Here is a 16,726-nt window from a genome sequence, read left to right as displayed (position 1 = left end):
TTTAGTTACTGAGCGGTAACCATTTCTTCAACTCAAGGTCATGGCAACCTTGACCTTTGACCTACTGATCTCAAAATCAATAGGGGTCATCTACTAGTCATGACCGACTAGCGTACCAAGAATGAAGTTCCTGGGTACAAGCGTTCTTAAGTTATTGAGCAGAAACCATTTTTAAGCTTAAGGTCACCGCCAACGTATCATTTTTTACCTGAAGGTAACCTTGACCTTTGACCTTTTGATCTGAAAATCAATAGGGGTCATCTTCTAGTCATGAACAACTAGCTTACCAAGTATGAAGTTCCTGAAACCAAAGGATCTTTAGTTATTGAGCGGAAACTTTTTCTTCACTTCAAGGTCATGGCAACCTTGACCTTTGACCTAGTGATCTCAAAATCAATATGGGTCATCTTCTAGTCATGACCAACTAGCATACCAAGTATGAAATTCCTGGTTGCAAGCGTTCTCTAGTTATTGAGCGGAAACAGTTTCTTCACCTCAAGGTCACGGTGACCTTGACCATTGACCTACTGATCTCAAAATCAATAGGAGTCATCTACTAGTCATGAACAACTATGAAGTTCCTGGGTACAAGCTTTCTTTAGTTATTGAGCAGAAACCATTTTTAAGCTTAAGGTCACTGCCAACATAACATTTTTTACCTGAAGGTAACCTTGACCTTTGACCTTTTGATCTCAAAATCAATAGGAGTCATCTAATAGTCATGAACAACTAGCATACCAAGTATGAAGTTCCTGGACCCAAAGGATCTTTAGTTATTGAGTGGAAACCGTTTCTTCACCTCAAGGTCACGTTGACCCTGATCTTTGACCTAGTGACCCCAAATTCAATAGGGGTCATCTACTAGTCATGACCAACTAGCATACCAAGTATGAAGTTCCTGGGTCTAAGAGTTCTATAGTTATTGGGCGGAAACGAAGTGTGACGTACTGACTGACTGACTGACAGACTGATGGACTGACTGACGGACAGGGCAAAAACAATATGTCTCCCCATGAATGGGGGAGACATAAAGATATTACACGCAAATGATTTTTACATGGAAGGTCACCACGACCTTGACTATTGACCTTGTTACCCCCAAAACAATTGGGATCATCTAGACATCATGACCAACCTCACTTCAAAGTTTGGTGAACCTAGATCAAAGCATTCTCCTGATATTGCACGGAAATATTTTTTTACATTAGAGGTCACAGCGACGTTGACCTTTGACCTTGTGACCCCCCAAAATATAGGAGTTTTCTAAACCTCATGATCAACCTCCCTACCAAGTTTGGTGAACCTATGTCAAACCATTCTCAAGATATTGAGCGGAAATGTTTTTTACATTGGGGGTCGCCGCGACCTTGACCTTTGACCTAGTGACCCCAAAAACAATAGGGATCTTCTACACCTCATGACCAACCTCCCTACCAAGTTTGGTGAACCTAGGTCAAACCGTTCTCAAGATTTTGAGCAGAAATGTTTTTTATATTGGGGGTCGCCGCGACCTTGACCTTTGACCTAGTGACCCCAAAAACAATAGGGATCCTCTACACCTCACGACCAACCTCCCTACCAAGTTTGGTGATCCTAGGTCATGCGGTTTTCCAGTTATCGATCGGAAACGAAGTGTGACGTACGGACGGACTACCGGACTGACGGACAGGGCAAAAACAATATGTCTCCCCCAGAGAGGGGGAGACATAAATATGAAATCTGGGATTTGGTGTTTTGTCAGCAATCTTTTACCATTGGTTTGCTGATATTTACGCAAAAATTTGCTCATTCCAAGACAAAACAAAAGTTGTTAAAACGGTATATCTGTGAGAATGCAGCTCTAAATGTTTTGGCTAACATGTTTTTGATTTGGCAGCACAATCAATCTTAAAAATTGCTTAATTTTACTGCTGTATTAGAAATTACAGGGGTAATGGGGGATTTTTTTAGTGTTTTTATTGCTTTTTGTGATTCATACAGTCATACTTCATTCCTCAGGGCACAACTTACAAATAGACAGAACAGGAAAATGGTCATTTTAAAAGGTCAAGGACAATGCAAGTTGAACAATCATATAGTTCATGGCTTGTATTTATGGTATATTTTGTTGCTTATATGCTGTAAAAAGTTGAAAAGTTAAAAATAACTTCATAGTTGAAATGATGGCTTTGAATGGTATTGTCAGTTGAGAAACAGCACTATTAAGAAATATGTTAATGGTACTTTATTATTTTAATCAATTTTAGATATTTGTATGAAAATTATTATCTTATTTTGTACATGAGACCTTTTAAACAGTTATTTATAATATAACAATGTGTAAATGAAACTTAAAGCTGCACTTTCACAGATTGTCATTTTAGACACTTTAAAAAATTTGTCTCAAAAGCTGATTTGGTTATCATTCCTTTAATTCAGTCATATTAGATAATTCACAATAGAACCAATCAAAAATGTTTGGTAAGACTGCCGAAAAGTTCATTTACATTAAATTGTTCGTAATGCTACTATACCCATAAAACATCATTTAGCCATAAATATGACAAAATGCAATCTGATCTTATTTCAGCAGTCTTATATCACTTAAAATTGGGTCTAAACTGTCTATGCAAAAAATGGTCTATTTATAGACCAACAATAAAAGAGTGCCGGTAGTCAAAACGATCAATTAGTGAGATTGCAGCTTTAAATACACCTTTTTAAGACCGCTGTAAAATTCCAATGGTTTGCCTCAATCTTTAAAGCTAGCATACTGTTTAATTGACAGCCATACTTTTTGTTTAAAAGTGTCATGATATGTTTGTACAATGTGTTTATATAATTCATTAAAGAAGTCAAAACTAATTTGTTTATCATGTAATTTGTTTTCTATTATTTAAATGACCCAGACGAAAATTGGGAACGTCAGTGCTAGTTCTTTTACTGCTTATATCCAATGAAGCTTCTATTGGTGTAGCAGCAAGGAGGTGTTACATGAAGGATGCATCATATAAACCAAATTATACATTCATATGCACAACATACAGGCGTGTAGCCGCCTATACGTGAATACGCGGCTGAAAAAACATAGTTCTGAAAAAAAACACCGAAGTAGCAGTATGCGAACTTGACTACATGATCCAAAAACTGGTTATTTTCCAGTATAAAATAATGCACATCGAAAGGCCCAGAATGCACTAGATTGCACCATAGTTTTCAAAATTTTCTAAGGGGGGCATGCCCCCGAACCCCCCAGCACATATATGAATCCACATGAATAGAGGGGTAGCTACGCCCCAGACATTATTGAAACCACAGTGTGGCTAAACAACACTTGTATGTTTATCCTACGCAGTGATCTCCCATGGAAAATGCAATCGTCAAAGAATCTAAAGGGGATGTTTATATGGACTAGATTTGAAATACACAAAGTGTTTATAAAGTTGATTTCAGTCACGAAGAGAATCAACCATACTCCTCACTTGTTGGAGTAAGATGAAAAGTCCACTTACGGCGGGAAAGAAAGTATATTGAAAATATTCATTTGATTCAGTTGACTTTATCTTTTTATAAATATGTTGCAATACATAAAATACGTTATTATGCCCCCACAAAGTGGCGGCATATATGGTTGCCCTTGTCCGTACGTACGTCTGTCTGTCTGTCTGTCTGTACGTACGTACGTACGTCCCGAAGATTGTTTCCGATCTAATTCTTGAAAACCGTTTGTCCAATCCTCACCAAACTTTAAACACATGTTTGTGACCATAATATCTTGATCAAGTTCGATAGTCATGGAAATCGCTTTAGTCATTTAGGAGTTACGGTCCTTTTTTGCCAAAAATACTTCAAAAATATATGTTTCCAATCTAATTCTTGAAAAGTATGTGTCCAATCCTCACCAAACTTTACATACATGATTGTGACCATAATATCTTGATCAAGTTCGATAGCCATGGAAATCGCTTTTGTCATTTAGGAGTTACGGCCCTTTATTTGCAAAAAAAGACTTGAAAAATACGTCCCGAAGATTGTTTCCGATCTAATTCTTGAAAACTGTTTGTCCAATCCTCACCAAACTTTTAACACATGTTTGTGACCATAATATCTTGATCAAGTTCGATAGCCATGGAAATCGCTTTAATCATTTAGGAGTTAGAGCCCTCAGATTATCCTGAATAATCATTATGGCTTATTTTCTGTGACAAAAAATCGAAGTGGGGGCATCCGTGTCCTATGGACACATTTCTAGTTTTTTATAATTGTTTACCCATGTTGAATTTTATTTGGCATATTTATTAGAGATTTATATATTAAGAAACTCCGTTTTTAGTATGTGAATGGTTTGGACCGGCTTCCTCAGCCGCTAAAGGGGATATGTTTATGACATACTTTTTTAAATCTTTCGAACTTGAGTTTTTGAGTGAATTTAAGCGAAGCGTACAGGGTTTTGAAAATGCATCTTTTACTTGGATTTTATAGATTGTTATTACGAAATAAAGTATTGTGAATCAAACTAAGTGTTAAAGCTAAGCTATTGATGGCTGGAACCCTAAATGTTGATATGTGCTAAAATATATAGTCTTTGAAGTCCAAAATTTTGAAATGCGTTACAAACACGATTCAACAAAAGGCTGTTGCACAATCAGTTGATTGACATAATCTTCGAGTATGTGTTATCTGCACCGGCATGGGCTTGCTCCCATCTGTTTTTTTAAGAATGCAATTGAAGTATAAAAGAAAATCAACCTGGTTACTATTATTTCTGCAAATTCAATACCAAGGAGTAAAATAAATATTAGTGTTCAGATGCATTACGTGAAAAAATATGTCTGGTGTCAAAACATGAGAGAGTCTCATTAAACAGAAAAGTTTTGGCAGATACTCAGTCAGTCAGATGATCATAATTGTATAAATAATAGCTTTTAAACGTTGTCATTCCTGTTTGTAGTATCTAGCAAGGGATATAATTCATGGCACTATAGACTTGATGTAAAACTGTTGTCTGCATGATTATGGATGTATGTTGTCTGGAACCTAAAATATGTAGTTGATTAAAAGTTAAACTGTTTTCGAATTGTACTTCAACGCACCATAACCCAACGCAACAACTGGCGACGAGGAGCAGAACCAATGTTTAAATACGGCCAAACCTATGTTTAAATACAGAACAGGAAAATGGCGACGGTTGATGTTCTAGGAGTGGACAAATTTGATCCAAATGTAAACCCCACCCACTTAGGTCAAGCTTGGGTTAGACGGGAGCGTGCTTTTGATTTATTTGCAACGGGGAAAGGGATAACTGATGCAAAGCAGAAAAGAGCCTTATTGTTGCATAGTGCAGGACTAGCTGTTCAGGACATTTATTTTACTCTAACCGAGGTAGATGGGGACGATGAGTATGACAAATGTGTGAAAACTTTGCGGAAACATTTTACCCCAAAGAAAAACATTGCGTATGAACGTTATGAATTTAGGAACACTAGTCAGGAAAGTACAGAAACGGTTGATCAGTATATAACTAGACTAAGGAGCAAAGCTGTACATTGTAGTTTTAACAATGCTGACGAAGCAATTCGGGATCAGGTAATTGAAAAATGCAATTCGCACAGGCTTAGGGCAAAATTACTTGAAAAGGGGGATGAATTAACACTCGATCAAGTAAGGTTATTGGCAAGTACCATGGAACTCAATGATATCCGGAGTAAAAATATTGAAAATATTGACAGTTCAGTAAATAGGGTCTATGCCGAGACAAGTAAACACAAGGGTTCAAAAGCTAATGGAGTAGCGCCATTTGCGAGCAAACGTCTAAACGGTCCATCATGTTATAGATGCGGATCTATTGGACACTTTGGTAAAGATCCAGCCTGTCCGGCAAAGTCGCGAAAATGTCACAAATGTCACAACATAGGTCATTTTCAGAAATGTTGTAAGTCTAAGGCAAAACACAAGTTTAAGAAGGAAGGGTATGTGAGAAATGTTGAAGACGATGATTCAGAGAGACAGTATGCATTTACGATTCCAGATAGTAAGCTCACAAGATACAAGATCAAGATCGGACAGATTCCAATTAACATTATCGTTGACAGTGGGAGTTCTGCCAATATTATTGACGAAGACGCATGGGAACATTTAAAAGAACAGAAAATCTTGTGTCACTCTAACAAAAGAACTAAGAAGAAATTGTATGCATATGGGAGCAACACACCCTTAAATTTGTTGGGAGAATTCGAAGCTGATGTGTCGCTAAACGACAATTCTAGCAATTTAACCAATGTGACTTTCTATGTTATAAAGGGGAAAGCTCCAGCTCTGCTCAGTAGGGAAACTGCCGAGGAGTTAGGCATTCTGAAAATAGGGACAGTGTATAATGTTGAAGACATAAGGACTGAGTATGGTGACTGTTTTCAGGGTATCGGCAAGCTCAAGGACTTTGAGTTGAAGCTTCACATTAATGAAGATGTAGAGCCTGTTGCTCAGAAAGCTTATTCTGTGCCTATATCACTAAGAGAGAAGGTGGCTGAAAAGCTTGAAGAACTTGAAGAAGAAGATATTATAGAAAAGGCCGAGGGTCCGACGCCGTGGGTGAGTCCGGTGGTGGTGGTGCCAAAGACATCAGGGGACATACGAATTTGCGTTGACATGAGACAAGCCAACAAAGCTATAACCAGAGAGAGACATCCGATTCCAACCGTATGAAGTATTGGTACAGATGAATAATAGCTGTTATTTTAGTAAGATTGACCTAAATATGGCATTCTACCAAATTCCATTGGCCGAAGAATCACGTTTCATAACTACTTTTGTCACGCATAAGGGCTTATACCGCTACAAGAGGTTAAGTTTTGGAGTAAACGCAGCACCGGAAATGTTCCAGCACATAATAACTCAGGTGTTACAGTCATGTGACGGAGTTGCAAACATTGCAGATGACATTATAGTACATGGTCAAAGTCAGAAAGATCACGATGCAAATCTCAAAACCTGTATGGAAACACTGAAAGCTAAAGGTCTCACGGTGAACCTTGAAAAGTCACAGTTCAACATGAATAAGATAACTTTCATGGGACATGTTGTGTCTGATAAAGGCATAGGGCCTACAGAAGAGCGTGTTAAAGACCTTATCAATGCATCAGAACCTAAGAACGCTTCAGAAGTCAGAAGTTTCCTTGGATTGGTGAACTTTAGTGCGCGATACATACCTGATCTTGCTACAGTAACTGAACCATTGAGAAAACTCACAAAGAAGAATGCACAGTTTCAGTGGAAAAGTGAAGAGAAGAAGTCATTTAATGAGATTAAGAGAAGAATGGCAAACACAGAAACATTGGCATACTTTAAGCCAGGATGTAAGACTAAATTAGTGACAGATGCTAGTAATGTTGGTCTCGGAGCAGTGTTAGTACAAGAACAACACGGAAAAGAGAGAGTTATCAGTTACGCTAGCCGTACACTTAGTGACAGTGAAAAGCGATACTCGACGACAGAGAAAGAAGCTCTAGCTATTGTATGGGCGTGCGAACGATATCATGTATACTTGTATGTATACTTGTATGGTGTTGATTTTGAACTTGTTACGGACCACAAACCGCTTGAAGTCATTTACTCTGCAAAGTCCAAACTATCTGCAAGAATCCAGAGATGGATGTTCAGATTGCTGCCATATAGTTTCGTTGTCAGATATGCACCAGGCAAAGTAAACATTCCAGACTTCTTATCTAGGATTAAAGTTGACAAGGATCGACTTGTACACAAGAGCGAAGACGAGAGTGAAACAGAGGGATTTATTCGGTTTGTTGCAACCAATGCAACTCCAAGTGCGTTGTCTACACGGGAAGTCGAGAGAATTTCAGCTACAGATGAAGAGCTGTGTGACTTGTATGAGTCAATTCATACTGATCAGTGGCAAAACTCGATATATATGCCGGTGAGATTCGAACTTAGCACTCTAGGAAAGTTAGTGTTGAGGGGAACGCGTATAGTGGTACCAAAGAAACTGAGAACTAAGTGCATAGAATTGGCACATGAGGGACACTTAGGAATCGTAGGGACTAAACAAAATCTTAGGACTAAAGTGTGGTGGCCTAAGATGGATCAAGACGTTGAACGTTTCGTCAAAACGTGCCACGGATGCCAACTAGTCAGTGGATCAAGTAATCCAGAGCCAATGACGCCAACTCCATTGCCAGCTGGGCCTTGGCAGGATGTTGCGATAGATCTGATGGGTCCATTACCTTCAGGAGAATTCATACTTGTGTGTGTTGACTATTATAGTCGATACTATGAAATAGACATTATCAAGACTATTACGTCTGAGAAGATAATTGACTGTTTAGAGAAAATGTTTATCATTCATGGACTGCCAGTGACCATAACTAGTGACAATGGTAGACAATTTGTGTCAGATGAGTTTGAGAAGTATTTGTTCGAGAACAATATTGAGCATAGACGAACAACGCCACTTCATCCTAGTGCCAACGGTGAAGTAGAACGGCAAAACCGAACTCTGCTGAAACGTATCAAGATTGCGAATGCCGAAGGGAAGAATTGGAAGATTGAAATCCGAAAGTTTCTCCTAGCTTACCGCACAACACCACACAGTACGACAGGTGTACCACCATCGGAATTGATGTTCAACCGAAAGATCCGAACTAAGTTACCTGAAATTCAGTTTTCGTTGAATGATGGGGAAGTACGAGATAGAGACATGTTCAGGAAGGAGAAAAGTAGGGTATATACAGATACTAAGAGAAGTGCTGAACAGAGAAATATTCAACAAGGACAGAAAGTGTTGTTGAAACAAGACAAAACGAACAAACTGAGCACTAATTATGAACCAGAACCGTATAGAGTTGTGGAGAAGTACGGAAATCAAGTAACACTTGAATCGCCATCTGGAGTAACACGAGTCAGAAACTCCACACATGTGAAGGAATTCCGGGAACCAGAAGTTGAGACGTCAGAGGTAACCAATGATGATCCACCTGCGTTAAGTCTACCACATGGAGACGCTGATGCTTTCACGGATGTTCCATCTACGCTGTCGGATACTCTATCAACTAGACCACAGCGGGATCGACGTGTACCGGTTAAATTCAAAGACTATGACATGGGCTGATAAAGTTAATTGGTTATTGTGCAAGACATAGAGACTGTTCATTGTTATTATTGTTTAAATTGCCTTAAGTAAGGGCCATTGAAAAATTCATTTGAAATTCTTGAGCTATTCATAATTGTTTTATGAGATTATGTATGATTTTGTCTCATTCTGAATATTATAGTTACATTTAATTGTTTAAAGATGTTTAAGATACATTATGCAGACATTTGCTATAAGAGTTTATTATTGCATTAGTGAGATCTTTAATGATTGTTAAAGAATTATAATCATCGTCAATTGTTAAAGTAAACATTTGATTTTAAGGATTATTAGAACTTCATGAGTTGTAATACAAGTTTGTATTAGTCTAAAGAAGGGAGGAGTTGTAGTATCTAGCAAGGGATATAATTCATGGCACTATAGACTTGATGTAAAACTGTTGTCTGCATGATTATGGATGTATGTTGTCTGGAACCTAAAATATGTAGTTGATTAAAAGTTAAACTGTTTTCGAATTGTACTTCAACGCACCATAACCCAACGCAACACTGTTCATCAGAGGTCGGATGATAAATATAATGCATAGCATCATCGCACTGGAGTACGAGAACGTTGTATACAGAGTATGTTTAAACTGAACATGCGTCTGTTTATTTCGATGTCCTAAAACGTTTAAACTGTTTAAAGGAACTATAACATTATGAAACAACAATTCTGATTACAGAAACTCATTGGCTCAATCTTTCCACATCCGCCCCTGCTTCAGAACAGAAATTGAATGGCTTAAAATGTTGGGCCGGGGTAGGTGTACTCCTCTAATTTATAGTCCGAAATAAGGCATTTTTATCTTAATATTGTATTTCCCCCGATATTGACTGAGAATGTATAAACGAACGATTCAAAGGGGTGGAGGGACCGATCCCCCCCCCCTGAATCTGCAAATCTGCAATTGAGTACATGCATTAATACCGTCTCCGTAGCCTATTGGTTAAGGCGTTGCCTATTGAAGTCGTAATCGTGGGTTCATTCCATGGTACATTTAGCTCGATCCCTTTGCCGCGTGATGCCTGCCTCTCGGTACTTTAAGGATGAAATTGGTTTAGTGGTGTAGGTTTCTGCAACTTACCCACGACTATGTGGGTTCGATCCCCACCAGGGGTACTATCTCATGGATGGCCTCTCAAAAATGACACAGTAACAGTTTCTAGCCAGGAAACGGATTCGAGAGTGATTTTATCAGCTAATCACCTTTAGCAAAATCGAGCTTGTTTATTTAAGTTAGATTTAACCAATGAAAGTTGTACCCCTTCATCGGTGCTTTGAAAAATAATTAAAGGACCCTGTTTGAAGCAAGTGCTTGCGCTTTCACGGGTAATCCTTGACCGAGTGGTCTTAAGGAATACATTCAGTGTTCTCTAACCTTAACGTCGATTAAAATTCAATATTATAACCAAGTACCACCAGGAAGTATCTTTGGAAAATGCAAAATTAAGCAAACAGTTTGATTTTTTAGATTTATTAGTGAAATATGCATTTTGATAAAACATTTTTCTGAAAAGGAATAATTAAACTACACATCTGACGCAGTTGTATATAATAAAACTGCTTTAGATTGCACACAAGTTGAAAATGCCGATGGTATACGCGAAATCAGGTAACAACTAACATCTTGCATTGTTATTTTCTTGAATATTCTATCAATATTAAATTAATTAGCAATTATATGATGACATGTATATATCCCAACTTTTTTTAACCCAGCAGCTGTAATACTGTGGAAATCTCCAACTGGTGATTTCTCCAACTTCTGTGTTCTCCAACTTCTGTATTCTTCAATTGGTGAATTTTATTAATAGAAATTGACTGTGGAATTCTCCAATTGGAAATTTCTCCAATTGGAGAACCGTTTTTACAAAATCATAATTTTTGATTTTTTTTTAGATTTTAATAAAGTTAATAACTCTAGTACTCAAAACATAAATAGAAATGTAATTTTCTGTTCCAAATTGTAATATTTGATTTTTTTCAAATTGCTGATTTTTTCCCCCGTTTCGGCTCATATGGAAAGTTCTCCAATTGGAGTTTGCCAAAACCCCGCGGGGGACCTAAAATCCAATTGGTGGCCAACGGGAGAAATCAATTTTGGAATTAAAATTTTCATATTTCTTAAAACTTTTTTTTTAATTTTACTTAAAATATTTCTTATTTAATGGACAAACTTTCTACGTGTCGCTTTTGAAGTTGATATCTAAGATAATAAAAAAAACTAAGTTTGCAAGTAAACCGGATTTGCAAACTTATACCGGATGCTATTAATATCATTTTTTGTTCACTGACGAATTTCTATAAACCATCGGAGAGAATTTAACGAATTTAGCGTTACATTAAACTTTATATTATATTATTTATTTTTTTTCGGTCAGAAAAGAAGACGTCTCCTGCCTTGCAATAAATCGAAAAATACAAGTTTGAATTATTGAAACAATATTCACTTATTAAGTATTTACCCTTTTCCGTACGCTTTAAAAGCGTACGGAAAAGGGTAAATAGGTTTGTTTACTAATCAAATAATGTCATAAATAGTCGACTAGTGATTCATATTAAATATTTATCAAAGCTTACTTGATATACGATAATAACCCTATAATTGATGATACTTTGTGCATCACTAATGTGATTGAGTTATGCCTCGCCAAATCGATGATTATTAACGAAAGATTGCTAAATTCAAGGCAGAGAGTCAACTGTCTGAAAACAACGACGATGAAGAACTTCTGGTTTCATAGATACTGCCTTGGGAACAGTTCCTTCAAGAAACTAAGAACGAACTTTATGCCAACCGCGAGGTGATTATTTAAAAACACTACAAAAGGAACCCTCAGTAGCTCAGCAAATACCGCCAATACCTATGGGACAGCCTAGGCTAAGGGGATCTCTTGGGTGCGCGTCCGGCCTCCTGAAGTCAAGAAAATCGACACATGCGAGCTCGAAATTGCAAAACTGGAATCCAGCTGTTATGTTTACAATACTTTATTGACGGCGAAAGCACCTCGGAGATTCACGACATTGTATTGTAAACGTGTTTCTAAATGACTCATTGTCAATCATGCGGAATGGCGACACCGATGAAGGTCACGCCGCTTCCAGCTGCCTTCAAAAATCGGATGATTTGGTCACACTGCTCAAGCTCCAAGCTAATGTTGATGATGTAAAGTTTCAGCAAAAGAAGTTTACAGATTTATTATTCGATAAAAAAGAAAGAATTACAAAAGTATTTCCCCAGCAGGTTGTTTTGATTTGTTTTATTTATGGAATACGCGCACGTCTTCCTGCGCAGGATGTAAGCCAGCAGAAAGATGAATTACAGAAAACTTATGTTAGGCTTCAGAAATCATGCCGAATCATTTATAAAAAAAGTTTATTGACATTAAAGCAACATTGTTTAGCCAAAATACCAATGTAACAAATACGTTAAGTAACAGCCAATAATCATTCGTTGAGACAGCACTAATGATACTTAAAAGAAAAACAGGTGATCTCGAAAAGTGTAGGTAATGTTTATGTAGCTTAGTTAGATATAAAAGCCACCTTTGAAGTTGTCTGGCACCACTCCTTATTTTTTTAATTATACGATTTTGGAATTTAAGGGAAGGTTTGGAAAACCCTTATCAGTTGTTACCAATATATATATATATATATATATATATATATATATGAAAAACTACAGAAACAAGCGCTCTGTAGCCGAAAGTTTAAGCATAACCCCGTTTAATGGCAAAGGGTAAACGCACAAACCTCACAACATACGTGAAGAGGTCTGATTCAACATCCGACTCTTTATATTTACGTAGATCTGTCCGCCGAGGGGGAGTATTATCAGGTTTTTGTTATTTAGTGTTTATTAACGACATAATTAATCGATTAGAAAGGTCTGGCTATGGTGCAAATATAGGTACAATTGCTACAGGGAGTCTTACCCCCGCAAATGCCATTACACTCGTTCATTTAACGCCCTCTGGTCTTCAATATAAGCTTGATATCGTTCAGGTCCTTTACAAATTTGTGGCTTGTCATTCTCCACAAAACGCTTGTCAGTTCCATTGTCAGTAACATTTGCCGGACAACCGCTTTATTATGTCGAATCTTCCACTCATTTAGGGATAATTGAACTCTAAATATGGGATGCTAAGTACAACACGTATAGATAAACGGTATAAAAGGGCCAAAACTCATTCCACACTATGAAAGGTTATGTCTTACATGGCGAAGGTCTGAGTCCAATCACTTGGGTAAGCATATAATTATTGAAAAGTCATTATCCCAACTATTTCATATGGAAGTATACTGTGAAATAAGCTCAGGCATCGGATCTCGATATTATCAATAGAACTCAACATCATGCTGTTAAAATGGTCCAAGGCTTTAATAACTCACTCATTCCGAAATGCGTAAGCCAATGGTTGGACTATATCGCCTAATAAGCTCAGTCGTGATCCGCAAATGATCTCTTCTGCAAAAGATAATGACGTTGCCTTCCGATAGTTTAACGCGACAGCTATTAATATATAACATTTCTTAATCGCCAAACAAAAACTCCAATATTTGGTTTTATACCTGACTTGATATGCACTTTGGTAAACAAATGCCGCTTACAAGATAGCCTTAACGATTTCGTATTGCATAATGTAGAACGTTTGAGTTCAGGCTAAAAAACACTGTCCATAAAACCGTTAGACAGGCTGAATTTACTTTATGGCGCGAAAGACTTACCAGTGACACAGACTTTCTACTGTTCAAAAATCTCCTTAAACAAATTGAACCATGTGCTGTGTGGTAGTCCGCATATAATCGCTCGGACTTGCGCACGTCATTGCTATCTTGTGGCTAGACAAGCCGTTTTTACCGTACTCCTTGTAAGTTAGCAAATAAGGTTTTCTTAGACAAAACTGGACATATTTTTCCTGCTTGTTAACTCACAGCAACGTACGTGAAAGTTATTTATTGTGATCAATACTTAATATTTAGTCAACAAGTCGGATCCGACTTAGCTAAAAAAAGGTTCGACCATTTTCAGAGAGTTTGTCTTAGGGAGCAATTACATACAAGATGAAGACTGTAAACAATTGCTGTTATGCAAGCTCAGTTTTCATTTTGTACAACATGCATTCAATATATAAGAAACGTTCGCTTGTGTTTAAATACTACTGAAACATTCGAATTTGTGCATGCACGCCATGCAGTACGTTAGTTGATTATATTTATAATATATAAGCATACAATTTTCGTTACTAGGTCCAACATATTGTGTTTGACTTGAACCCATTGTATACGGGTATTATTTTTATTCTCATGTTACTTCAGGCATGAAATAACTATTTCGAACTTATTTAATCATGCTCATTTATAGTATATTGTGTTCAAATATCCTGCGCTGAGGATATGTTCAAATAATTGGCGTCTAGCCATGGAAACACATTAAAATGAAATATATTTTCATGTATGAGAATGAAGATAACTACAATTTTCTTTATCTCATTTTTTTTCACCAAAATAAATAAAACTTATATGAACAAACCTTATCTCTTAAGTTTGGCAATATTTTATAGATATCTCTTGTAAACATCATGCTAGTCACTAAGCTTATAAGTTTCAGTCAATCAAGAACACTGTCATGATATTTGTTGTTTTTCACATCGTGATCTTTCGACAATCTCAGTTTAAGGAGTATAATCAACTTGAGGAACATCACAAGATGGATATGTATGCTCATAATGGGGGCGGGATTTTAATACAAAAAATGCCTATGATTTTGAAATCAAGGAGGCACCTGAAATGATTAGTAGGACTAGAGGCGGCGTGCACACGACGGCGACCAGGAGCAACTGCAGCTTCCGCATACGCATCGCGGTTCGGGCCGTCTTCTATAACGTAAATGGACACAACTCAATACTCTATTTGGGTATCATTTGATGAAGTTTCCCAAAGATCTCTTTAAAATTGTTTAAAAAAAAATCAGTTCAATTATTCCGCAAAACAAAGAAAAAATACGATTTGGATTGGACTGAATGTTTACAGAAGTTCAGTGTAAACAGTTTTATAAGTTTATATCAACAGGAAAATACACTCACCAGATTATCTAGCTGTATATTCCCGTCTTAGTGTTAACTAACTGTTAATTCTAGTTCCAACAATTGATCCCTGGACACTAATATAGATGGGCGTCTAAATAATAGTTGATCAACACCAAAAACGTGTATCACAATCATGCACAATACGTCTACTAGTACATTGCACGTCCTGTTGAAAATGTTGAAGATAGATATTTTGGCAGCAGCCTAATTTTGATTATAATAGCTGTAGATCTGATGAGCTAGATTACCTGATTACAAATGAGAACTCATTGTGCAGAGGGTTGTAGCTGATAATGGTAACACTCGTTGCCCATTTTTGGATTTAAGATTACTTGTTCAACTGTACTATACAACTTTGCATTGATTTTCATATTGTTATAATCATCTAATATAATAATTATTGTTATTTTATTACCATATTTTATAGCGCTAATACCATATAAAAATACACGTTCAAATCAAAACTTCATATCACAGATTATAGACAAACAATACAAAATGATATGAAAACAAAACAACCTTTCTTAATAATGTAACACTTGACAAACACAACGCCTTATGGTAATATAAAACAGAGAACACAATCAACAAAAACATTTTATACAGCATTACAAAATAATTCATTCACTCGTAAAAGGTAGTGACATTTTAAAAGCTTAAAAAGTATGATACAGTTTTAAAATTATATATAGTCTAATTATATCTACTTGATGTTATAAGTAATCAGTTTCCATATATCCCAGTGAAAAAGTGAGTTTTGAGTGCTCTTTTGAAATACTAAATGAGAAGTTCAACGAGACAGTTGCACGGCCTCTAAACGCCAGCTCCACCACTTTACAGTGGTGCAAAGAAATAGAGCTGTCGACACTTCCGTTGTGGAGCTGTGCCCTATGTTTACATGAACAAACGTGAGTATGACTTCTGTGACATATAGTTCTATGGTAAAATTAACAGCACCTGACCGTTTTCAGTAATGTTAAGGTAGTTCGCGTAGAGTTTTGTTTCCGCAAGTAGTATGTATAACCTGCATAATGTTATATGATAAACATAGCAACTTTTGTATTCATTCCAAAAGCGTTTACTTTTTATATTACTTCACGCGCAAAACATACTCGATAGCGCCACCACTAAGGCAACAGCGCCACCACATTCATAAATATGAGTCATTTTGTTGTGTTCCTGCATTGGTATTATACATAACAGTTATGTTTGCATGCGTGAGACTGTTCTTACGGGGAGTGTAAGCACCGAAATGTTCTTGCTATGCAATCAGATCTCAAAATATGCACAAGTCCGATTCGGGAGAAAAGCTCCTGGCACAACAGTTTGCACAATATTGAAACGAAATAGTAAACAGCCTACAGTAGAAGTGTTCTTACACGGTGCCACATTCTCCGATTTTCAAAATGTGTCCGTTAAATGAAATTATTAAATAAATTATAAATCATACTCACGTTTGTTCATGTAAACATAGGGCACAGCTCCACCACGGAAGTGTCGACAGCTCTTTTTC

At 36.9% G+C, this 16,726-nt stretch overlaps 1 protein-coding gene across 1 annotated transcript in view; it reads right to left on the bottom strand.

The window, feature by feature from the left end:
• LOC128239409 (carbohydrate sulfotransferase 3-like) overlaps positions 1 to 15,369 on the bottom strand; it is a 102,011-nt gene extending 86,642 nt beyond the window's left edge. Inside the window, exons 1-2 of the mRNA XM_052956036.1 lie at positions 15,211 to 15,369; positions 14,910 to 15,003 (exon numbers count right to left, since the gene is read on the bottom strand). Coding sequence (XP_052811996.1) covers positions 14,910 to 14,985 — 76 coding nt within the window. The 5' untranslated portion in view covers positions 14,986 to 15,003; positions 15,211 to 15,369. The remainder of the gene's footprint in view (positions 1 to 14,909; positions 15,004 to 15,210) is intronic.
• Between the last annotated feature and the right edge of the window lie 1,357 nt (positions 15,370 to 16,726).

The sequence above is a fragment of the Mya arenaria genome, chromosome 6 (genome assembly GCF_026914265.1).
Source record: "Mya arenaria isolate MELC-2E11 chromosome 6, ASM2691426v1".
In the NCBI taxonomy this organism is placed as follows: domain Eukaryota; kingdom Metazoa; phylum Mollusca; class Bivalvia; order Myida; family Myidae; genus Mya; species Mya arenaria.
Note: the sequence above shows the minus strand (reverse complement) of the source record. Positions and strands in the feature narration are given on the sequence as shown.